At 41.7% G+C, this 24,469-nt stretch overlaps 1 protein-coding gene across 6 annotated transcripts in view; it reads left to right on the top strand.

Annotated features, from left to right (window-relative positions):
- SLC26A8 (solute carrier family 26 member 8) overlaps positions 1-24,469 on the top strand; it is an 89,712-nt gene that overhangs the window by 1,360 nt on the left and 63,883 nt on the right. For 4 of the 6 annotated variants that reach the window (XM_025270972.3, XM_006050388.4, XM_025270978.3 and 1 more), the window contains exons 2-5: positions 1,120-1,305; positions 1,452-1,567; positions 8,840-9,026; positions 14,983-15,122. In XM_025270972.3, the coding sequence (XP_025126757.3) occupies positions 1,555-1,567; positions 8,840-9,026; positions 14,983-15,122 (340 nt within the window). In that variant the 5' untranslated portion in view covers positions 1,120-1,305; positions 1,452-1,554. Of the gene's footprint in view, positions 1-478; positions 1,306-1,451; positions 1,568-8,839; positions 9,027-14,982; positions 15,123-24,469 lie in introns of those variants that run through there. The other 2 variants (XM_044930779.2, XM_025270976.3) reach the window with 2 other exon arrangements.

Genomic DNA, 24,469 nt, shown 5'->3' on the forward strand with positions numbered 1-24,469 from the left:
AATGCAGCTGTAAAGATATAAGAGGTAAGAGTGGGGGATCAAGGTGACTGCATGGATAAAAGGGAGAAAACTTGGAAGCTGGAATTCTAAGAAATTCATGTATTTATCCAACAAATTGGAATGATGACATGAGAGTGACCAAAAAGTTAAAGATGAGCAATACACTCACTCACTCAGCAAATATATATTGAATGCCTACTAGGTACCAGGCACTTCTAATGGAAAGTTGGTTAAAAGGCAGATAGCAGCTGCCTAGGTGGAGCCTCAGAGAAGGCGATGGCACCCCACTCCAGTACTCTTGCCTGGAAAACCCCATGGACGGAGGAGCCTGGTGGGCTGCAGTCCATGGGGTCGCTGAGGGTCGGACACGACTGAGCGACTTCACTTTCACTTTTCAGTTTCATGCATTGGAGAAGGAAATGGCAACCCACTCCAGTGATCTTGCCTAGAGAATCCCAGGAACGGCGGAGCCTGGTGGGCTGCCTTCTTTGGGGTCGCACAGAGTCGCACACGACTGAAGCGACTTAGCAACAGCAGCAGCAGGTGGAGCCTACAGTGAATAGTGGCGCAATCATTCAATTCTTCAACACAAATTTATTGAGCACTTACTAGATCTACCACATTGCTTTGGCACCAATGATACAGCAATTAAAGACATAAAAATCTCTGCCCTTCTGGGGATGAGACAGATTACAAAACGGTATAGGTAGAGACTTCCTGTTAGTCCAGTGGCTCAGACTCCATGCTCCTGAAGCAGAGCGCCTGGGTTGATCCCTGGTCGGGGAACTAGATCCCACTTGCAGCTAGGAAGATGGAAGGTCCACGTGCTGCAACTAAATCCTGATGCAGCTAAATAAAGACGTAAATATATTTTTTAAAGCCATAGGTAAAGTGAATAATATATTAGACATTACTACAGTAATCAAGCAAGTGGAAAACTGCAACTGGGCAAAGAGGGCATGCAAGGCACAGGGAGAGACAGTGACAGGGTGTGAGCTTCAGAAGGAGGTTAAGGGGTCTTGGGGAAGGAGCTGGGCAGGAGAGCGTCCTTCAGCCGGGGTTGGAGATATCGGCGACCCTCTTAGCCTCCAGTTTCCTCCTGCGTCTTCTGTTCCCAAGAGTCGTCTGGAGACAGAGTGAATCACTTAAGCCAAGTGCGGCGCGCGAGGCCTGGCATCAAGGAGTCCCGCGGGTTCGGCCGCAACGGCTCGGGAACCGCCGGCGTCCGCGTCCACAGCACCGCCCGCCCAGCCGGAGCTGCCTAAGGCTCCAGCGCCAGACCTCCCGCGGTAACCCGGGAACCAGGTGAGCCGAGGGACCCGGGGTGCCGTCCAGGGCCGGGGCTGCAGGTGGTGGCGGCGGCGGGGCCCGGGCTCCGGCGTTGGGTGCGGGGACCACTCCTCCCCACCCCCGCATTATACTTGGAAGTCCCCGGGCCACTGTCACCGCAGGGTCAAGCTCGTCGAGGGCACTCAGTCAGTGTTTGTGGAATGAATGAATGACGGTCGTCCCTGGGAGCTTCTCTCTCCGTGCGGTCCCTGCTTTTGAAAGTCCATGAGGAAAGACGGTGCGTGCGTTTGGCAGGCTGACTCCTTCCACACTCGTTGGTCTGAGTCGCCATAAGCCCCAGAACTGGTCTGCTGCCGGAGTCTCCCCCTGATCAACACACCCTGCCGCCATCCTCCTCCTCCCGAGGCTTGACTGCCCAGTTGCGCGTCTTCTGCTTTTTAGACCTCACTGATGCTGTTCTTCAGAGAAGGCAATGGCAACCCACTCCAGTACTCTTGCCTGGAAGAATCCCATGGACGGAGGAGCCTGGTAGGTTGCAGTCCATGGGGTCAAGAAGAGTCGGACACGACTGAGAGACTTCACTTTCACGTTTCACTTTCATGCATTGGAGAGGGAAATGGCAACCCACTCCAGCGTTCTTGCCTGGAGAATCCCAGGGACGGCAGAGCCTGGTGGGCCTGCCGTCTATGGGGTGGCACAGAGTCGGACACGACTTAATCGACTTAGCAGCAGCAGCAGCAGGAGCTGCTGTTCTTGTTGTTCCTTATAACTGAGCCCCCACTCCCACCTCTCTTAGCCCTTTCTCTTCCTTTCAGGTTCTGTTGATGGATCGCAGCAACCCCTTCTCCAACATCCCCACCCCTACAATGAGTTTCTCTCCAACCAGCCCATTGGCAATACTCTCACCAGGTCGCATTAAAGGCAGTTGTCTGTGTGTCGGATGGTCAGCTCCTTGAGGGCTGTCCTCTGATCATTCATCCCCAGCCACTAGACCAAGTGATGGAAAGTTACTGAAAGCAATGCCCTTTGCTTGTGACTTTCTTTTTCACATACATTCCACCATAAAAGCGTAGTTACAATGGGCAAAGGCCTGTTTTTTCCTGATGGAATTACAAATATTTATTTTGAAATTCTGAAAGTGAATTTTACTTTCCCACGATTATAGAGAACATGTGAAAGTTGACCATATGAAAGGATAATCTTGAAACTAAGTTTCAAGATTTCACATCATTTGGGGTAATAGAAAATTGGGTTGAATTGGGTTGTATTTAAATATTTTACTCTTGGCTTTTAAAATACTTTTAGCACCTTATGTAAAAGAATCAGTGGATGGCTGGATGGATAGGGGTAGTATGGGGATGAAGGAGCTAGGTCAAAAGTGCCTATATTAACAGTGCCCCAAATTTAATCCTGATTGTCCGACTGAATAAAGATAATTAGCTACATTTACAGTGGTCTTCATACTTCACTGTGTACCAGAATCATCTGGAGGGCTTCTTAAAACAGACTGCTGGTCCGTCCTCAGTTTCTGATTAATTGTGTTTTGTTAGGTGGGGCCTGAGAATTAGCATTTCCAACAAATTCCCAGATGATACTGTTGTTTGTAAGACCAAGTATGGGCTATAGAGATTCAGTTCAGTTCAGTCACTCAGTCATGTCCGACTCTTTGCAACCCCATGAATTGCAGCACACCAGGCCTCCCTGTCCATCATCAACTCCCAGAGTTCACTCAGACCACGTGCATCGGGTCAGTGATGCCATCCAGCCATCTCATCCTCTGTCGTCCCCTTCTCCTCCTGCACCCAATCCCTCCCAGCATCAGAGTCTTTTCCAATGAGTCAACTCATTGCATGAGGTGGCCAAAGTACTGGAGTTTCAGCTATAGAGATTAATTTCTATTAATTAGTAGTGAATCCAGATGCCCCAAATTATGTCACATTTGTAGAATATGAAAATGAAACCTTAAGTTGTTCAGATCATGGCCCACCCGCCTGAATGTTTTGTCTGGTGGCAGGAAGCATTAGGGAATTTTAGGAATCAGTAAGAGACAGTCCCTCTTGTGTTGTGTCTCAGCTGAAGGGTCGTTATCCCATCTTGGATGACCTTCTTCTGAAATGCATCATCTTCTCCACGTTAAAGTGCATCTGCCACTTGTCCGTAATAGCTTCTGATCATCATACCTTAAAGAGAAGGGTCGTGTTAGTGAAGAAAACAAGCCAGTAGGTTATCTGTGAAGTCGAGAAAGACTAGTGGAACTGAAGAAATTCCAGAGATGACTAGTGGAAACAAAACAATAACTGAAAAATGTTTTCCCTTGCTGCCTTTAGCCAGTTATATAAGCCCCTTGAAAACAGCTTTCCACCTGCCCCTCCTAGCCACTCAGACTGTGGTCCCTGAGTTGTGACTTGATTGCCTCTCTGTCAGGCTACCATAATAGTAAAGGGCTCTCACGGGTCTTTTTGCCTCAGTCTCTCCTGTCTCCAGTGCTATCCAGTAGAACTTTCTGTGAGGATAGAAGTGTTTAATCCCTGCCCTGTCTAGTTGCTAGTCCCTGCCACACATGGCTATTGAGCCCTTGAAATGTAGCTATTGTGACTAAGGAATTGGCCATGCCACAGAGCGTGAGGCATTGCCACACGTTTTCCTGACCAGGAATTGAATCTGGGGCTATAGCAGTGAAACAGCTGAGTCCTAACCACTGGACTGCCAAGGAATTCCCTCATTTTATTTTAATTAAGTTAAATTTAAGTTTTCACAGGTAGCAGTGACCGCTGTACTTGTCAGCACAGCTCTAGACTCTACCACTGACATGATTCTTCCGAAAGCGCATCTGTGCATGTTACTACTTGAACATTTTAGATTGCTGAAAAGTCCAGGTTCAACCCAGCATTCAGGACACTCCAGAAATAGGCCTCAACCTTTTGGGTTTGACACTGACTTTACTTAGACCTGTTGAATGAGTTGCCTTATATTATCTCTGTAATTTTATCCTGTTCTCTTCCTGAAATACCTTATTCTCTTACCTGCCTCCAGTTTAGCCAGAGCAGTTTAGCCATATCTCCCCAGGGAGGCCTTCACCTAACTGGGGTTATTAATCTCATTCTATAGGACATCATGTGGCATTAGATGTGGCATCTATTTTAGAATCAAAAAGACAAGGTTCAGATTCTGGCTCTGCTGTTTAATGGTTGTATGACTGAGGAACTCACTAAAGTCACCAGTAAAATGAGGATAATTATTATCAGGAAAATAATATCTATCTTTTGAGATGATGTGTGTGAAGAAACTGGCTATGGCAGGCCAGCAATACATGTTAATTTCTGCCTTTCACACCTCTAAATTCTGATAACACCATATTTTGGTGTTTTTATTCTACTAAATTCAAGAGTCTTTGTCCTTTTGTATCCTTTGAGCACTTAGCATTCAGCAAATGTTTGTGGGACACTAAGTTAATTGACCAGGGCCTCCCTGGTGGCTCAGTGGTAAAGAATCTACCTGCCAGTGCAGAGACGTGGGTTTGATCCCTGGATTGGGAAGATCCCCTGGAGAAGGAAATGGCAACCCACTCCAGTATTCTTACCTGGAAAAATTCCATGGACTATGAAAAAAATTCCAGTGGGCTATAGTACATGGGGTCACAAAAGAGTCAGACTTGACTTGGCGACTAAATAGCAACAACCATAAATTAATTGACCACAGGTGGAAAAGCATTCTTCAGTCAGAAATAAATGAAGGCCAAGACTGTATGTGGTAGAAATTTATAAGATTGTGAAAAGTATAGCAGGCAAACTTACCAAATCCTAGTCTAGTAGAACATGGCTACCTTTTGAAATATAACAGATGTAGGTTGAAGACAATAATGAGAAATGCTTCTTTCCATAAGTCAATTGATGAGATACAATACCTCCCAAGGGTGTGACAACAGAAAACATAAATGCTTTAGCTTTGAGAGAGAGAGAAATTCTTGAGGGATAAGTTATAATTTGTGATGGGAGGAGATGAGAATAGTTTGTTTTTTTTAACAAGGCTCTGGATCAGAGGTCACATGCTTCTGGGTCAGACTGCATCTGGCCTGCAGAGGTGTTTTGTTAGATGCAGACTCTGTTTTTAAAAATAGGTAAGGTGATTGACAACATTTCAAAGTCAGAAGATGTCACATAAAAATCTGGAATTATGGCTTCCCTGGGGAAAGATCAGATCTGGCCATCCTGAGCCCCATATCCCCCGTGACAATAATTGCTAGAACGGAGTGGCCGCAGCCACCTTTCCCTGGCCCACTGTTTCCATTATGCTTGTCCATACGTTGCCTGCTTCCTGCCTGCTTCGTGACATTTCAGAAACAAAGTGCTGGATTCTAGACTCTCCATCTAGCCCAGGATGGCAGTTTTTTTACATTTTATTTTTATTTACTTATTGGGCACACTGGGTCTTCGTTGCCACCCACGGGCTTGCTCTAGTTGAGGCGAGCAGGGGCTGCTCTCTAGTTGTGGTGCACGGGCTTCTCATTGTGGTCGCTTCTCTTTTGGCAAAGCACAGGGTCTAGGGCGTGCAGGCTCAACAGCTGTGGTGCACAGGCCCAGCTGCCCCACGGCGTGTGGAATCTTCCCAGACCAGGGATGGAACCCACGTCCCCTGCATTGGCAGGTGGATTCTTTTTTAATTTTATTTTATTTTTAATTGGAGGATAATTACTCCACCGTATCATGATGGTCTCTGCCACACATCAACATGAATCAGCCACAGGTAGACATATATTCCCTGTCTCTTGAACCTCCCTCCCCATCCCACCCCTCTAGGTTGTCACAGAGCACCAGCTTTGGGTTCCCTGGGTCACACAGCAAATGCCCACTGGCTGTCTGTTTTACATATGGTAATGTATATGTTTCAGTGCTACTCACTCACATCATCCCACCCTCTCCTTCCCCGACTGGGTCCAAAAGTTTGTCATTTATGTCTGTGTCTCCTTTGCTGCCCTGCAAATAGTATCATCAGTACCATCTTTCTAGATTCCATGTATTTTCATTAATATATATAGTATTTGTCTTTCTTTTTCTGACCTACTTCACTCTGTATAATAGGCTCTAGGTTCATCCACCTCATTAGAACTGACTTGAATGTGTTCCTTTTTTATAGCTGAGTGATATTCCATTGTGTATATGTACCACAACTGCTTTATGCACTTACTCATCGACGGGCATCTAGGTTGCTTCCGTGTCCTAGCTATTGTAAATAGTGCTGTCAGGAGGATTCTTTACCACTGGACCACGAGGAAAGTCCCAGGATGGCAGTTTTTATAATCTCAATGTAATAAGCAGGTTAATTAGGCTCTTTTAGTTGCCAGGAACAGATAGATTCTAGTCATGGAAGTTTATTGTAAGATTACATAGGAAAGTAAGGAAGGATGGGTCAGTATTCCTATGGGCGGTGTAAACAAAGGCAAAAATGTTACTTACGTTTTAGTGTATAGTTCTGTTTTTTTCTGGAAGACACAGAGTACTAATTCTCTCAAGTAATACATTGTAAAGCAGCTCTTCCATCCCCTTCTGTATTCCCTAACTATACTCTCACTTCTTTATTGGATTTGTGATCATTGGTTCATAGTGTTATACAGTACATGCCTGCTACCCTATGTTTTGAGAGTAAAAATACATTGTATAACTATGGCTGAGTTACCTAACATTTCCAAAACCTCAGTTTTGTCACCTGTATTCTCGGGCTTCCCTGGTGGTTCAGCTGGTAAAGAATCCACCTGCAATGTGGGAGACCTGAGTTCAATCCCTGGGTTGGGAAGAGCCCCTGGAGAAGGGAACAGCTACCCACTCCAGTATTCTGGCCTGGAGAATTCCAGGGACTGTATAGTCCATGGGGTCGAAAAGAGTCAGACACGACTGAGTGACTTTCACTTTCACTTTCAAAAGTAGTATTAGGATTGTTGTGGGAATTAAAAGAAATATTTCATCTAGTGCAATGCTTGGTATATATTAAGTGCTCTATGATTGTTGTATGTGATGTTGATGATAAATATAGATCTACTTTTTTACATTTATGTGGAAGAATATTAGCTGTGTGCCCTTTTTATTATTCAAAAACACAGACGATCAAGAACAGTTACACTTTCTCCAAGAGATGGAACTATATTCATCCTCATTAACTGTTTCTTCTCATTCTTTTTAAAAAAGCAAGATAATAGTACATATTTTTAAGGTTTGATATAACCCTTAGGAGGCTTCTCTGGTGGCTCAGACAGTGAAGCGTCTGCCTGCATTGAGGGAGATCTCGGTTTGATCCCTGGGTCAAGAAGATCTCCTGGAGAAGGAAATGGCTACCCACTCCAGTGCTCTTGCCTGGAAAATCCCATGGACAGAGGAGCCAGGTAGGCTACGGCCCATGGGGTCGCAGAGAGTTGGACATGACTGAGCGACTTCACTGTCTTTCACTTTTCATGACCCTTAGAGATCATACGGTTGAACCATGTCATTTTATGGACAGGGAAACTGAAACTCAGTTTCTGAGAAACTTGCCCCCAGTCATACAGCTAGTTGTTTTTAAAAAAAAAAGAAAAAGCCAGAGTTAGAACTCCAGAATCCTGATATCCTGTGCCATGCTTTTTCTGCTACGTTATAATGCCACTAACTAGATACTTGACCATCATTCAAAAAATATTTGTTGAGGGCCTACTAAATGTCACACAGTATTTGGGCCTGGAACAAAGTCCTGCCTCTTGGAATTCTATTTTAGTGTGGGAAACAGACAATGAACAAACAAATACTGAGTCAGGCACTATTAAGTTTGGTGAAGAAAAGGAAAAGATAAAGGGATAATGATGGATGCTATTTAGATAAGAAGGGAGTTAGAAAACCCCATGTTGATCCCTTAACCTTTAGCATTTTCAATGAAAATTAGTGGTTATACTTTTGCCTCTTAATCTTTTCCCTGCAACAGAACAACATATGAATAAAACTAAGCTTTCTAGCTGGACATTTGGGTTCTAGTCCTGAGTAAATATTCAACAGCCAAAGCTGTTTATACTTTCAAGCTTTGGTTTCTCCATTTGGAAAATGAGAATATACACCTGGCTTTTTTTTTTTTTAATTTATTTACTTTAATTGGAGGCTAATTACTTTACAATATTGTAGTGGTTTTTGCCATACATTGTACACCTGCTTTTTTTATAGGGTTGTTTTAGGTATAAAATTATACACTAAATGAGAAAGTTTTCTAAAACTGTGATGCATTATGTAGGTATACTTAGTCACTCAGTCGTGTCCGACTCTTTGTGACCCCATGGACTATAGCCCACCAGGCCTCTCTGTCCATGAGATTTTCCAGGCAAGAATACTGGAGTGGGTTCAGATGCCTCCTCCAGGGCATTTTCCCAAGTCAGGGATGGAACTTGCGTCTCCTGTGTCTCCTGCATTGCCTGTGGATTCTTTCCCATGTTTTGTAGATATGCTACCATTATATGGAAATTTTATCTCCATAAAAGCGTGTCAAGGATCTAGATTTTTTTTTTAAATGTCATTTGTTCAATTTCTTTCCACTCTTCCAGGAACAATGCAGCCAGATAGGAGCTTCCAGAGTTTTTCCTCTAGGTACAGGCAAAGTTCTTTCACATACGATGTGAAGCGAGACGTGTACAATGAGGAAAACTTTCAACAGGAGCACAGAAAGAAGACCGCGTCCTCTGGGAACGTGGACATCGACATCAGCACCGTCAGTCACCACGTGCAGTGCAGGTGCGTGCGTGCGGTCATTCAGCCGCGGCCACGCTGGCAGCCCCAAAACTACTTGCTGCCTTTGGTGCCTGCTTCTGTTTTCCTCTTCTGAATTCCTGTCATCAGAACCCCTAGCATAATTTCTCTTCAGTTGTTTTTTGTGGGTTTATTTTTGTGTGTGTGGTTTGTCCTCTATCGCCTTCTTTTGAAATTTTTATTTAATTTCTTGTTTATGGCTGTGCCGGATATTTGTCGGTGCACAAGGGCTTCCTCTAGTTGCGGCCAGTGGGGACTGCTCTCTAGTTGTGGTGCGTGGGCTTCTCCCGGCGGTGGCTTCTCTTGGTGTGGAACAGAGGCTCTACGGTTCTTGGGCTCAGTAGCGTGGTGCATGGATTTAGCTGCTCCGAGGCATGTGGAATCTTCCCCTACCAGGGATCAATCCCATGTCCCAGCATTGGCAGGCAGATTCTTAACCACTGGACCAACAGGGAAGTTTCTTGTATCACCTTCTTGATTGTAAACTTGGCATAAAGACCTTAGTTGTCCCCCACAGCATCCAGGGATGATATTTAAAAATACATTGTTTGATTAACCACCGTTGCCAGTCTCCTAACAATAACAACAAAAAGCAACCATGGTGGACTAATTAATGATGCAAGAACAACTATGTAAGTTCCATAGTTCAGGGGCTTGTAACCTGCTTTTGTGTTTGAACCTTTTAGCTATCTATCAGACCTAATGAACCTCTTTTCAGAATAATTTTTTTAACATTTTTTTTTGTAGTAAAATATATACAACATAAAGTTGGTCATTGTAACCATTTTAAAGTGTACAAATCAGCAGTATTAATGACATTCATGATGTTGTGCAACCCTTACCGCTATCTATTTCCAAAACTTTTTCACCACTACAAACAGACATTTTGTACCCATTAGGCAATAACTCCCCATGTGCCCCACCCCCGCTCCAGTCTCTGCTAACCTTTCTTCTACTTTCTGTCTCTCTGAATTGCCTATTATAGATACTTCATTTAAGTGAAGTCATACAATATTTGTCTTTCACGTCTGGTTTATTTCACTTAGCATGATGTTGTAGTGTGGATCAGTACTTCATTTTATGGCTGATGATATTCCATTGTAAGTATAGACCTTGTGTTGTTTACCCATTCATCTGTTAATGGACACTTGGATTGTTTCCACTTTGGGGCTGTCATGAATAATCCCACCATGAGTATTAGGCATAGGAGTATCTGTTTGAGTCCCTGCTTGTAATTATTCTAGGTATACACCTAAGAGGGGAATTGTTGGATCAAATGACAATTTTACGTTTAATTTTTTGAGAAATATTTTTTCACAGTTGCTGCACCACATTAGCATTAGCAAGTATTCCAATTTCTTCAAATCCTCTCCAATAATTGTTATTTTCCTTTTTAAAAAATTATTGTTATAGCCATACTAGTAGGTGTAAAATGGTATCACATTGTAGGGTGTTTTTGTTTTTTTTTTTTGCATTTCCCTAATAACTAAATATGATGAGCGTCTTTTCATGTGCTTATTGGTCTCTTGTATATCTTTTTTGGAGAAATGTCTATTCCTTTACCCTTTTAAAAACTAGACTTTTTTTTTTCCTTTTTGTTGTTGAATTGTAGGAGTTCTTTATTTATTCTGGATATTAAACCCTTATCAGACATGTGATTTGCAAATATTTCCTCCCATTCTGTGGGTTGCCTGTTGATAGTGTCTTTTGGTGTACAACAGTTTTAATTTTAATGAAATTAGATTTAATCTATTTTTTTTCTTTTCTTGCTTGTGACTTCGGTGTCTTATTTAAGAAACTGTAGTGAAATCCAAGATAATGAAGATTTTCCCCTATGTTTTCTTCTAAGAGTTTTATAGTTTTAGTTCTTAAATTTAGATCTTTGATGCATTCCGAGTAAACTTTGTAAGTGATATAAAGTAAGAGTCTGACTTCACTTTTCCCCAAGTGGCTATCTCATTTTCCCAGCACTATATGTTGATGAGTCCATTCTTTCCCCATTAAGTGCTCTTGGCCAGAATATTTAAAAATGCATAAAATACATAGCATTATGAAGTATAGTTATCAACATATAAAAAAATACAAAAATCATGATACTTAATAATTGGGGGTAATAACTGTAATTTCTAAGTAGTGATGAGTATAAATTATATCTTAAGCTATCTGCAGCAGTTTTAGTGAAATGTGAAAATATTTGTGATTCAGTTGGTGACAAAGTCAAAACTCTGCTGATAACAGCTGTAGTTTGTTGTCAGCATTCATAACTGAAGGAAATACTACATTTCAGTTAGGAGGTTAGTGAAAATAAAGATATCATTTTTCCTAAAGTCACATACCCCCCGAATTTCCTCCAGAGACCCCTTGGTTAAAAACCCCTTGTGACCTGCATCATTACATTAACCCTAACTACTCAGACGGTCCTCACTCACACTGCACATTTGTTAGCCCCTGTCATCCCTTGGTTTCATCACCCACAGTTGGCATGTGTCAGGTGATAAGAGAGGAAGGCCTCCACGCAGCCCTATTGCAGACCTACCTCCCTCTGAACCTCCTCGTTTGCCCATATCCTGCCTTTTGCAAGTTGTGGTCTTGGATGTCCCTTCCCTGTCCTGTATTGCAACTCTCATTTTTTCTGCTCCAGGATGGGTCAGAGGTCATATGACAAAGAGAGCACTTGGGAGCCGCATTGGCTTTGCTCTGTGAAAGCATGAAAAGTGAAAGTGAAGTCGCTCAGTTGTGTCTGACTCTTTGCGACCCTGTGGACTGTAGCCCACCAGGCTCTTCCGTCCATGGGATTCTCCAGGCAAGAGTACTGGAGTGGGTTGCCATTTCCTTCTCCCGGGGATCTTCCCGACCCAGGGATCAAACCCTGGTCTCCAGAATTCCAGGCAGACGCTTTAACCTCTGAGCCACCAGGGAAGCCCCTGTGAAAGCATAATCTTTTCCTAATTTATACTTCATCATAAACAGGCACTACCAAAGAAGTTTCAGCCTTATTCTCCTCCAGCTGCCCTATCCTTAGACATTTAAATCTGACCTGCACTGCCTCCCATGGGCTTTTATAACAGTTCTTATTCCTTACTTCTAAAGCACACAGTTATGTCTATTTCTGAATTTTAACCTGAAAGGTAGCCCAGCGCTGTGGCTAAGGGCAAGGGTCTGAAGCCAGATTGCCTGGTTTTGAATCCCAGTCCTGCTGCTTCCCAACTGTGTGACCTTAAGCAAGCTATCCAACCCAACTGAGCCTCAGTATTCTCATCTATAAAATGGGGATGATAATAGCACCTACCTTACAAGGTGATTGTGAGGATTAGAGAGTATTTGTAAAGCAGCTAGAAAATAGTAAAGAAAAAAAAAATTATAATCTTTAACTTCATCTCTTCCTTTCTTCAAGAAACGTCACCTCTCCCTTCATTTTTTCCCTTTTGGTTAGCAATTGAAATACTCTTTCTTTTAGAGTGCTCCGTTGTGCTTTTACATCAACTCTCACATCCCTCACTTTTAAGATGCCTTAACTAAGACCTAGATTCATGTTGAAGTGCTTTTACTCTTCCTCCACCAACTTCAATTTCTATTCCTCCAGCTCCTTCCTTGATTCCCATCCATCTTAGGTCCTCATTATTCCAAGTCCATTTTATTTTTCTGGCATGCTAAAGAGTTCTGATGGTTCTCCGTAGGGTGGCGGGTCTTCGGTCAAGTGGCACATGGAAAGGAAGGAACCCTGGACAAGATACGAAACAAATTGTCCCAATGCTGTGGTCTGCTCCCCCCGCCACCCACAGAGAGGGCCATAATTGGAAAGCACACTCTCTACACCTGCCTAACACCCCGGGGTTCTCATAAGAATCACAACACGGGATTCTTTCCAGGGGCTTTTTCCAGGTGGCGCAGTGGTAAAGAATCTGCCTGCCAGTGCAGGCGGTGCAAGAGACACAGGTTTGATCCCTGGGTCAGGAAGATCCCCTGTAGTAGGAAATGGCACCCTACTCCAGTATTCTTGCCTGGAGAACCCCATAGACAGAGCAGCCTGGTGGGCTACAGTCCATGGGGTCACAAAGAGTTGGACACGACTGAGCACCTACTAATGCACATTCTCTGAAAACCTATGGTCTTGCATTTGACCACTGTCAATAGGAACTGTAGTGGTAACAGAGTGGATAGAACACTGATTAAAAATCAGGAGATCTGGTTTCTAGCCCCAGTTCTGCCCACACTTATTACTGTGACCTTGGCAAAAACATTTGCACTTATTTGACCTTAACTTCCTTGTGGGACAGTAATGCTCATCGTTGTGAGAGACAAGCATGTTGAAATTTCTTCTTTTCTGAGCACACATTTTAGCCTTGCATACACTAAAGTTACATTTGTTGCTATGGTCAAATCCCAGTTATTCAGCTATAGCTCATACATGAAAAATCTCCATACTCTTTGTTTTCAGCCCATCCTAAGATATAAATAGCAAAAAGCAATTTAAAACTGTACAAGTTTTACTGATGGATTGACTGATTAACTGATTGATTGATTTACAGTGATTCTGCTGTTTTAGATGATCTGAAGGTTAAAGTAGGTTTTCTTAATCTCAGGATCATTGACATTTTAGACCATAAAATCATTTCTTACGGAGGGCTGTCCTGTACACTGTGGGATGTTTGATCCCTGACCTCTATCCACTAGATGCCAGTTGTGATAATCAAAAATGTCTCCAGACATTACCAGGTGTCCCTTGGGAAACAAAATGCCCTCTAGTTGTTATCCACTGAGCTAAAAGATAATAAGGCCTTGTTGTAAAAAAGGTAAAAAAAAAAAAAAAAAAAAGATAAAAGGCCTTTTCTTTGCATGGCTAATGCCATAAGCACAAGACTCCATATTATATATTTTCCATAAATTTCTACATGAAAGTGAAAGTGATAGTCGCTCAGTCATGTCTGACTCTTTGCGACCTCGTGGACTGTAGCCTGACAGGCTCCTCTGTCCATGGAATTCTCCAGGTAAGAATACTGGAGTGGGTTGCCTTCTCTGGGGGATCTTTCCAACCCAGGGACCAAACCTGAGTCTCTTGCACCTGCATTACTGGCAGATTCTTTATTACAGGTCAAAGCCATGGAGAGTTAATGCTTGGTAAAAATTTTAGTATACAGGAATGATATGAATATGTTAATTCCCTGCCACCCACCAATATCACGTGTCAGAAAACTGTCCTTACCAAGAGAAAGCCATAAAAGTCAATTTTTCTACTGGTAAATTTTGGCACCTTGAATTTTCTTCAAACATTCTATAAAACTGCACACCTGATTTGTATACCAGACTTACAAGGCTTTTGCTGGCATGCTGCAATTCATGGGGTCGCAAAGAGTGGGACACGACTGAGCAACTGAACTGAACTGAGTTGCTAAATCATGTCTGACTCTTTTGTGACCCAGTGGACTATTGCCCACCAGGTTCCTCTGTCTATGGGATTTCCCAGGGAAGGATACTGGAGTGGCTTGCCATTTCCTTCTCCAGGGGATCTTCCTGACCCATCGATCTTTCTGACCCAGAAATCGAACCCATGTTTCCTGCATTGGCAGGCAGATTCTTTACCACTGTGCCACCAGGGAAGCCCTTATAAGGCTTAGTTCTTATCATGTATGGCACTGATCCTCAACTGGAGGTGATACCATCCCCCAGGGAATATTTGGCAGTGCCTGGAGACATTTTTGGTTATTAAGACTAAGGGAGGGGATGCTGGTGGCATCTAATGGATACAGACCAGAGATGCTGCTAGACATCCTACAGTGCACAGGACAGCCTCACAACAAAGACTTAGCCAGTCCAATATGTCCACATGTCAGTGGTATTAACAAAAAACTCTGTTGTGTGGGAGGAAGAAAGTATTGGGTGTGGCTTTTCTTGGTCCTGTGGACTTTTTCTTCGGAGAACTTAAGTCTGTTCTTTCTCGCAGATGCTCATGGCACAAGTTCCGAAGATGCCTGCTTACAGTGTTTCCCTTCCTAGAGTGGATGTGTTTCTATCGATTCAAAGATTGGCTTCTTGGAGACTTACTTGCTGGTATAAGTGTTGGTCTTGTGCAAATTCCCCAAGGTAAGAAAGATACAAAGGCTTTTCACCCACAGACAATATATCACTTATCCAGAGTAAACAAGTTACTTGTGCTAGATAAATAGAAAAAAAAAAAGTGATTTCCATTCACATCATTACCATTTGTTTCCTTACCTGCCAAATTTCTAACTCTTCGAGGGTGGTTCCAAAAGTCTCAGTTTAGTTTAGAACCCTGAATTCTTGTAATGCCTGCTCATGGTCATTTTTTCCTTAACTAGTCATTTTATACTCACAGGACTCCAATAGACCTCACTTGGCGTTGATTTTACTTAGAAAAGTGAAGAATAAGAAACCCAGCATGCTAACTTCTCTTTAGCAAGTCACACACAGCAGCCCAGGGGCCCACTCTTTGGTCTTACAAGTGGCAGTTCAGATATAAGACAAGATCACTTAGATAAGTAGGGGAGCTATCTGGGCTTTAGAAGTCCTGTTTCCCAAGTAGGAACCAACACCTCTTATAACTCCCATAGCTGATGCCTCCAGGGATCCCATAGTGACATGTCCAGTGGCAAGTGTCATTGTGCTCTGAGAAGCTCAGAGTTAGGGCTTCCCACCAGATACTAATCTTTCATTCAGCCTTGGTCCAGCTAGAATATACTAATCAGATTCTTTTTACCATAACTCGTATTGCTTGGTGACACAGTTGACATTCCACCATTATCAGGTTTCCAAAGAAACAGCTAGAAAGCTAACCCAAGATCAGCTTTATCAGCGAGAGGATTTTGTGTTAACGCTTTACTCAGTGAATGCTAAGTTGCTTCTGTCATGTCCGACTCTTTGGAATCCTATGGACTGTAGCCCATCAGGCTCCTCTGTCCGTGGGATTCTCTAGACAAGAATACTGGAGTGGGTTGCCTTGCCTTCCTACAGGGCATCTTCCCAATCCAGGGATCGAACCCACGTCTCCTGTGGCTCCTGTATTGCAGGCCGATTCTTTACTGCTGACCCACCAGGGAAGCCCCTCCTTTATTCAGTTCACAATTCCCTCCATAGTCTTTAAACACTTCCATTTCTCTATTCTTGTGGGGGCAAACCAAGCAAGATTGAAATTTATGATCACAAATGTAGTGAAAGGGGCCAATGGTAGCTGAAATCCAACTCTGGCAAAAGGGCTGTTAGTGGGGAAAAGGGATCCCTTTAAAATAATTATCTTACAGTAAAATTTACTTACCTCTTACAGTTCTGTGAATGAAAACACAGGTATAAATTTGTATAACCACTGCCACCGCCAGGCTACATAGCAGTTCCATCAGCCCCCAAACTCTCTTGTACCATCACTTCTTAGTCACGTTGTCTGCTGACCTCTGACCCCTGGCAACCACTGATCTCTTCTCCATCACCATAGCTCTGTCTTTTTCAGAATGTCGTATACATGGACTCATATAATATATAACTTCTGAAGGATGACATCCTTAATTCAGCATTATGAAATCAATGCAAACTGCTGTGTGCGTCAATAGTTTATTCCTTTTTGTTGAAGAACAATATTCCATTATATGACTGTATCACAGTTTGCTTATCCATTCATTTATTGATGGACATTTTGTTTCCAGTTTGGGTCCATCGCAGAGTTGCTGTGAACACTCATGTACAGGTTTTTGTGTGAACATAATTGTCATTTCTCCAAGGTGAATACCCCAGGAGTGATATTATTGGTTATATGGGAAGTATATGTTTAACTTTACAAGAAACTGCCAAACTGTTTATGCAGAGTGGCTGAACCTACCATTTTATATTCCCACCAGCAATATATGAGAATTCTAGTTCCTCCACACCCTTGTTAGCACTTGATATTGTCAGTATCTTTAAATTAAACTTTCTATTTTGAGTTAACTATAGATTCACATTAATTTGTAAAAAAAAATAGATCCCTTGCACCTTTTTTTATTTAAAGGTTTTTTAGGGACTTCCCTGGTGGTTCAGTGGTTAAGAATCTACCTTGCAATGCAGGCATTTTGGGTTCGATCCCTGATCAGGGAACTGGGATCCCATATGCCATGGAGTGACTAAGCTCACACACGCTAACTACTGAGCCTGCACGCCACAACCAAGGCCCAATGCAGCCAATTTTTGTTTTTTAAAAGAGTAAAGATTTTTAAATTAATTATTTTTGGCTGTGCTGGGTCTTTGTTGCTGTGCATGGACTTTCTCTAGTTACAGTGAGTGGGGACTGCTCTCTAGTTGTGGTGGGTGGGCTCCTCATAGCAGTGACTTCTCTTGTTGCAAAGCATGGGCTCCATGGATTACATTAATTTCCATGTGGCAGGGACTTCACATAGTCCAGTGGCTAAGACCACCAATTCAGGGAGCCCAGGTTTGATCCCTGGTCAGCGCACTAGATTCCACGTGTCACAACTAAAGATCCCAGGTGTCGAAACTAAGACTCGGTGCAGCCAACTAAGTAACTAGGTTTTGTTTTTTTTTTTTATTTCCATACGGCAGACACAAACCAAAACGGTCCATTTGTATAAGTGTATTCACTTCCAGGAAAGTATCAGAACGTCTTTAGAGCATTCCTGTGGTTCTGGAATGAGAGACCTGAACTCTTGTACCTTGACCTGTGAGTCCACTACTGAACCCCACTTATCAAAGATCCTTCACTTTGGTCAAGGTTTGAGGACATTTCTCTGCTAAATTTCCAAGTCATCAGTATAATTTCATACCAAAATAAGAGTAACATTAGGGTGTATAACTATACCTAACATCTAGCACAGTATTTGGCACATAATTGGTACTCAAGATATTTGTTGAATAATGATTACATAACTGTGAAAGTGAAGGTGAAGTCGTGTCTGACTCTTTGTGACCCCATGGCCTGTAGCCTACCAGGCTTCTTGGTCCATGGGATTTTCCAGGCAAGAATACTGGAGTGGGTTACCATTTCCTTCTCCAGGAGATCTTCCTGACCCAGGGATTGAACCCGCGTCTCCAGCATTGTAGGCAGACGCTTTACTGTCTGAGCCACGAGGGAAGTATCCTGAATGAGTAAATCCAAGCAACTCTTGCTGACTAAGGGACTGTGTGTTATTTTAAGTAGTATGAATAATGAAATAATTTGTAGTGTAAACAGTTAGAAAGTTTTACTTGCATTTAAACAAGTAGGACCAAACAATAATTTTCTTCAAACGAAACAAAAGTACTGCACAGTGGGACTTCCCTGGCCATCCAGGGGTTAAGACTTCACCTTCCAATGCAGGGAGTGTGAGTTCAGTCCCTGGTTGGGGAGCTAAGATCCCCATGCCTCACTGCCAAAAAATGTAAACATGAAACAGAAGCAATACTGGAACTTGCCCCCTTCTTCTCTTGCCCTCAATCTTTCCCAGCATCAGGGTCTTTTCCAATGAGTTGGCTCTTCGCATTAGGTGGCCAAAGTATTGGAGTTTCAGCTTCAGCATCAGTCTTTCCAATGAATATTCAGGATTGATTTCCTTTAGAATTGACTGGTTTGAGTCATACTTCAGTTAAGATTTTTTAAAAAAATCTTTAAAAATACTGCACAGTGAAAACCTTATTTGAAACATGCTAGCTCTTCCTTACAGTAGAACCCAATTTATAAATGTAAAAGAAAATAGAAAATCACCATTAATAAAAGACTATAGTAATACTTGTTGGAGGTAAAATCCACTAAGAGAGGTTAAAGTCAGTGGGTAAAAGTTGGCAAACTGTAACAGGACTTGAAAAGTGAAAGGGTTAGTTGCTCGGTTGTTTCCGACTCTGTGTGATGCCATGGACTGTAGTCCTCCAGGCTCCTCTGTCCATGGGATTCTCCAGGCAGAATACCGGAGTGGTTGCCATTTCCTCTCCAGGGGATCTTCCCGACCCAAGGATCTAATGCAGGTCTCCCACATTGCAGGCAGCTTCTTTACCATCTGAGCCACCAGGGAAGCCAGGACTTGTATAGTTCCAAATATCTTCCTCAAGATATTTATTAACTCCTTCACTACTTTACAATAGAGAACCTGGGAGCAACCACCTTTACCAAGTAATCAATACTGTCATCACCAATAGTAAGACATTTGGAGATCATGAATTCTGTGATATAATGCACTAAGAAGGACGTAATATCATTTCTGTAGTGTTCGCATCCAAAACATTTAACCTTGGTATGGTCATGAGGAGCCTATGCTGTGCTGTGCTTAGTCTCTCAGTCATGTCCGACTCTTTGGGACCCCATGGACTATAGCCCGCCAGGCTCCTCTGTTCATAGGGATTCTCCAGGGAAGAATACTGAGAGGGTTGCCATGGCCTCCTCCAGGAGATCTTCCCAACCCAGGGATCAAACCCAGGTCTCCAACATTTCAGGCAGATTCTTTACCAGCCTAGCTACCAGGGAAGCCCAACCCCAAACTGAGGGGCATTTAGCAAAATAGCTCAATACTCGTCCAAAGTGACAAAATCAAGAAAGACAAGTAACAACTGAGGAACTATAACAGATATTAGCATTAAGGAGAAATAACAGCTAAATGAAATAGGGAACTCTGGATGGAATTATGAAACAGAAAAAGGAAATTAGGGGGAAAGCTGTTGAAGTTGAAGCAAAGTATTTATTAATAGTTATTTTCTAATGTTAATTTCCTGATACCAACAATTATACTATGATTATGTACAGTATTCACATTAGAGGGATCTAGGTAAGGCATATATTGCTGTTGTTCAGTTGCTCAGTCGTGTCTGACTCTTTGCAACCCCATGGACTGCAGCACACCAGTCCTTCACCATCTCCCAGAATTTCCTCAAACTCATGTCCACTGAGTCGATGATGCCATCCAACCATCTTATCCTTTGTTGCCCCTTTCTTCTCTTGCCCTCAGTCTTTCCCAGCATCAGGGTCTTTTCCAATGAGTTGGCTCTTCACATTAGGTGGCCAAAGTATTGGAGTTTCAGCTTCAGCATCAGTCTTTCCAATGAATATTCAGGATTGATTTCCTTTAAAATTGACTGGTTTGAGCTCCTCGCTGACCAAGGGACTCTCAAGAGTCTTCTCTAACACCACAGTCCCAAAGCATCAGTTCTTCGGCGCTGAGCTTTCTTTATGGTCCAACTCTCACATCCATACATGACTACTAGAAAAATCATAGCTTTGCTAGACGGACCTTTGTCAGCAAAATGGTGTCTCTGCTTTTTAATACACTCTCTAGGTTTGTCGTAGCTTTTCTTCCAAGGAGCAAGTGTTTTTTAATTTCATGGCTACAGTCACCATCCGCAGTGATTTTGGAGCTCAAGAAAATAAAATCTGTCACTGTTTCCACTTTCTCCCCATCTATTTTCCATGAAGTGATGGGACCAAATGCCATGATCTTCATTTTATGAATTTTGAGTACTAAGCCAGCTTTTTCACTCTAGTCTTTTACCTTCATCAAGAGGCTCTTTAATTCCTCTTTGCTTTCTGCCATTAAAGTGATGTCACCTGCATATCTGAGGTTATTATTTTTCCCAGCAATCTTGATTTCAGCTTGTGAGTCATCTAGCCCAGCATTCCACATGATAACAATATATAGTCTTGACGTACTTCTTTCCCATTATATGGAAATGTGCTATTATCTTTGTAGCTTTTCTATAAGTCTAAACTTAGTTCAAAATTTAAAAAATTTTTAAGGTTTTGGAAAGTTTAGAGACTTGGTTTCCCTCTATTTCTCCACAGCCTAACCTTAACTAAGACTTAGACAATTTGGTTCTCGGGCTGTTGCCAAGAAATTCTCTTATCTTCCCTGTATTGGTTTGAAACCCTACATTTCAAAAGACTCAGTCTTCACACCACATGTTGGTTGTAAACAGTAAATAGGGTGGGCTTCCCTGTGGTCCAGTAGTAGAGAGTCTGCCTGCAAAGCAGGGGACAAGGGGCTCAGTCCCTGGTCCTGGAAGATCCCACATGCCACGGGGCAGCTAAGCCTGTGTGCCACAACTACCGAAGCCCAGGCACCTAGAGCCCATACTCCACAACTGGAGAAGCCACCACAGTGAGGAGCACTCACACCAACTAGAGAAAGCCCACGGGCAGCATGAAGACCCAGTGCAGCCACAGATAAAATTAAATTTTTAAAAATTGCCTTAAAAAGAGTAAATAGAGCTTCTCAACATTATACTGAATTCAGAGGCAGTGTATTCAAGCAAGATAAAGGGTAAAAAATTAATAGCAATTTCAAAGAAATAAAACTTTATCATTCATAGATGATTTTTTTAATGTAGAGAATTCAAAAGAATCTACAGATAAATTGATATAATTAATAAGATTTTGTTAAGGTTGCTGGGTACAAGATGTGTAAATAAAAATCAATTATATTCTTTCATACCTGCAAGAAATGAAATGTGGAAAAAAAATTTAAATATCATTCACCAAAGCATAGTGAATATGAAATAAGTTGTAATGAAACTAAGAAATGATGTACAAGACCTCTACAGAGAAATTATTAATGTACAACTTTACTGAGAAATATTAATAAGGGCCTAAATTAATTGAAAGATAACATTTTCTAAGAACAGGCAAGTTCTCTTAAAGTATGACATAGGAGGACTTGCATCTCCAGCTATCAAGACTGAATATAAAGTAACAATGTTTAAGATGATGTCAATTAAAAGTAGCATGAATGAATAAGCATTCATATATACATATATTGGAATACACAGAAGGAACAGGAGTGCTCTCAAGCAACTCATGACAACATGGAAGATGCTTATATATATAATAATGAGAAAAATAAGCAGAAATAAAAATTGTATGCATTATAATCCCACTAATATAAACTTCAATAGTGGGACCAACTAAACTATATTGTTTAGAGGTTTGTACAGTAGTGGTAAAACTATAAAGAAAAGTAAAGAAGTTATTATCACGAAAGTCAAAATAATGAATACTTCTGTGGGGAGGGATGGGGTTGGGATGAAAGATCTGAGTAGGTGGTAACATCAGTGTTTGTTTTATAGATATTTATTAAACTCAACATCTATTTTAATGTACTTTCTATGTATATATTTCACAATAAAATGGGGATTATTAAATTTATTACAAAATATTACTAATTACTAAAAAAAAGTAATTAAACAGTGTGGTATTATAGAAATGGACAATTAGGGCAGCGGAACAGAAGAGTCACACATGTATACACTGCATGGTTTGTATCAGATGTGTCACTATAGAAACAGGCTTTTGAAAAATGATGTGAAACAGAATATTTCATATAAATTAAATATTTATATGAAAACAATTTTTTAGACCCCTACCTCACCCATACACAAAAATCTATTCCTGGTAGATTAAAGACCCAAATATGAAAGACAAAACTATAAATACTTTTTTGAATAATAGAGGAGGATATCTTTATGGACCTGAGGTAGAAAATGTTTCTTAAACAAGGCACAAAAAGCACTAGCCTAAAAGGAAATAATTGCAAGTTTAAATTAAATAAAGCTTAAGAACTTCTGTTTATTCAGAGACATGATAGGGACTTCCTTGATAGTCCAGTGGTTAAGAATCCACCTTCCAATGCAGGGGATGTGGGTTTGATCCCTGGTTGGGGAACTAAGATCCTATAAGCTGTGGGGCTGCAATGAAGACCCAGTGCAGCCAAAATTAAAAAAAAAAAGAATACACAATGAAGATTGAAAAACAAACCATAGATTACCCAACAAAGGACTTAAATCTATAATATATATATATATATAAGTATGTGTGTGTGTGTGTATATATATATATATATATTCCTACAAATCTATAAGAAACTACGCAATAAGATTGACCAACATTATTGGTAATACAAGAAGTGGAAGTGGAAATTAACTAGCTCATACCCACTGAAATAAAAATTCTGATAATATCATGTGATAATACAGATGTAAATAATGAGAATTTTCATAGTTTTGGTGGGAATGTAAATTGTACAACCATTTGGAAAACAGTTTCGCATATTCTGTTAAATGCCCCAGCAGTTATGCTTCAGGGTGTATCATCTCGAGGGAATTTACCCACTTATGCACCTAGAGTCATGTACAAGAATATACATAGAAGTCTTGTTCATCGAGGCCCTCAAACTGGGAACAAAACAGGAGACTATAAGCCTGTAGACAAAGAGAATGGGGAAACAGCTGCCTGGATCCTGATGGCTATTTAGTTCTGCTTCCAGCCTCTGATGAGGTCCAACTGACCTTTGTCCTCTTTTAATATATTCCCTATTTTGGAAATTCCCTGGTGGTCCAGTGGTTAGGACTCAGTGCTTTCAATGCCATGAGCCTCGGGTCCAGCTCAGGTCAGAGAACTAAGATCCAGCAAACCGTGCTGTTCAGCAAAAATTTTTTTTCCTATTTTGCTCAAGCTGATTTGAACTGGTTTTCTGTTACTTGCAGTCAATAGAGACTTGCTTAGGGAAAAAATGTGGAAGGGGAACCATAAATTACAAAAGACTTAAGAGATGTGTCAACTAATGTGAGGACTTCATTTGATGTAAACACAAAGTTTGTTAAAAAAAAAAAAAAAGTATAATAACCACAAAAGAAAGCACATGTAATAGCAAATAACTTTTTTTTAAAGATCACCCCAAACCTGCCATACCTCTGGCTCAAGGTCTCTCATAAGGTGGCAGTCAAACTGTCATTCATCTCAAGGCTCTACTGAGGCTGCTGGATCAGCTTCCAGGCTACTCATGTTTGCTGGCAGGTTTGGGTTTTCCACCATATCGGCCTCTATATGGCTGCTTGAGTATCCTCACAACATGGCCTCTGGCAGGAACAACTGATGTGTGAGGCCCAGTGCAAGATGCAAATGCAGATTCCCTAGTTCAAAAATTATCCAGTATTTTTCAAGATGATCAGAGTAGGGCATTAATTCAAGCACGGAGCCTTCTAAGCCCAAGATACTCTGTGACTGCGTAGGTAGCACACCCTTGAGGTCAACTTTGGCAGCTGGTGACCTAAATGAAAGAGAGAGCGAGAGCCAGAGAGCAGTGAAGACAGAAAACACTGTCTTTTTGCAACCCAATCTCAAAAGTGACATCTTATCATTTTTGTTGTAGCCTATTTATTTTTAATAGAAGTAAGTTATTCCCATATGACCTAGCAATCCCACTGCTGGGCATACACACCAAGGAAACCAGAATTGAAAGAGACATGTGTATCCCAATGCTCATCGCAGCACTGTTTCAAATAGCCAGGACATGGAAGCAACCTAGATGTCCATCGGCAGATGAATGGATAAGAAAGCTGTGGTACATATACACAATGGAATATTACTCAGGCATTAAAAAGAATCCTTTTGAATCAGTTCTGATGAGGTGGATGAAACCGGAGCCTATTATACAGAGCAAAGAAAGTCAGAAAGAAAAACACCAATACAGTATATT

Source organism: Bubalus bubalis, chromosome 2, assembly GCF_019923935.1.
Source record: "Bubalus bubalis isolate 160015118507 breed Murrah chromosome 2, NDDB_SH_1, whole genome shotgun sequence".
In the NCBI taxonomy this organism is placed as follows: Eukaryota; Metazoa; Chordata; class Mammalia; order Artiodactyla; family Bovidae; genus Bubalus; species Bubalus bubalis.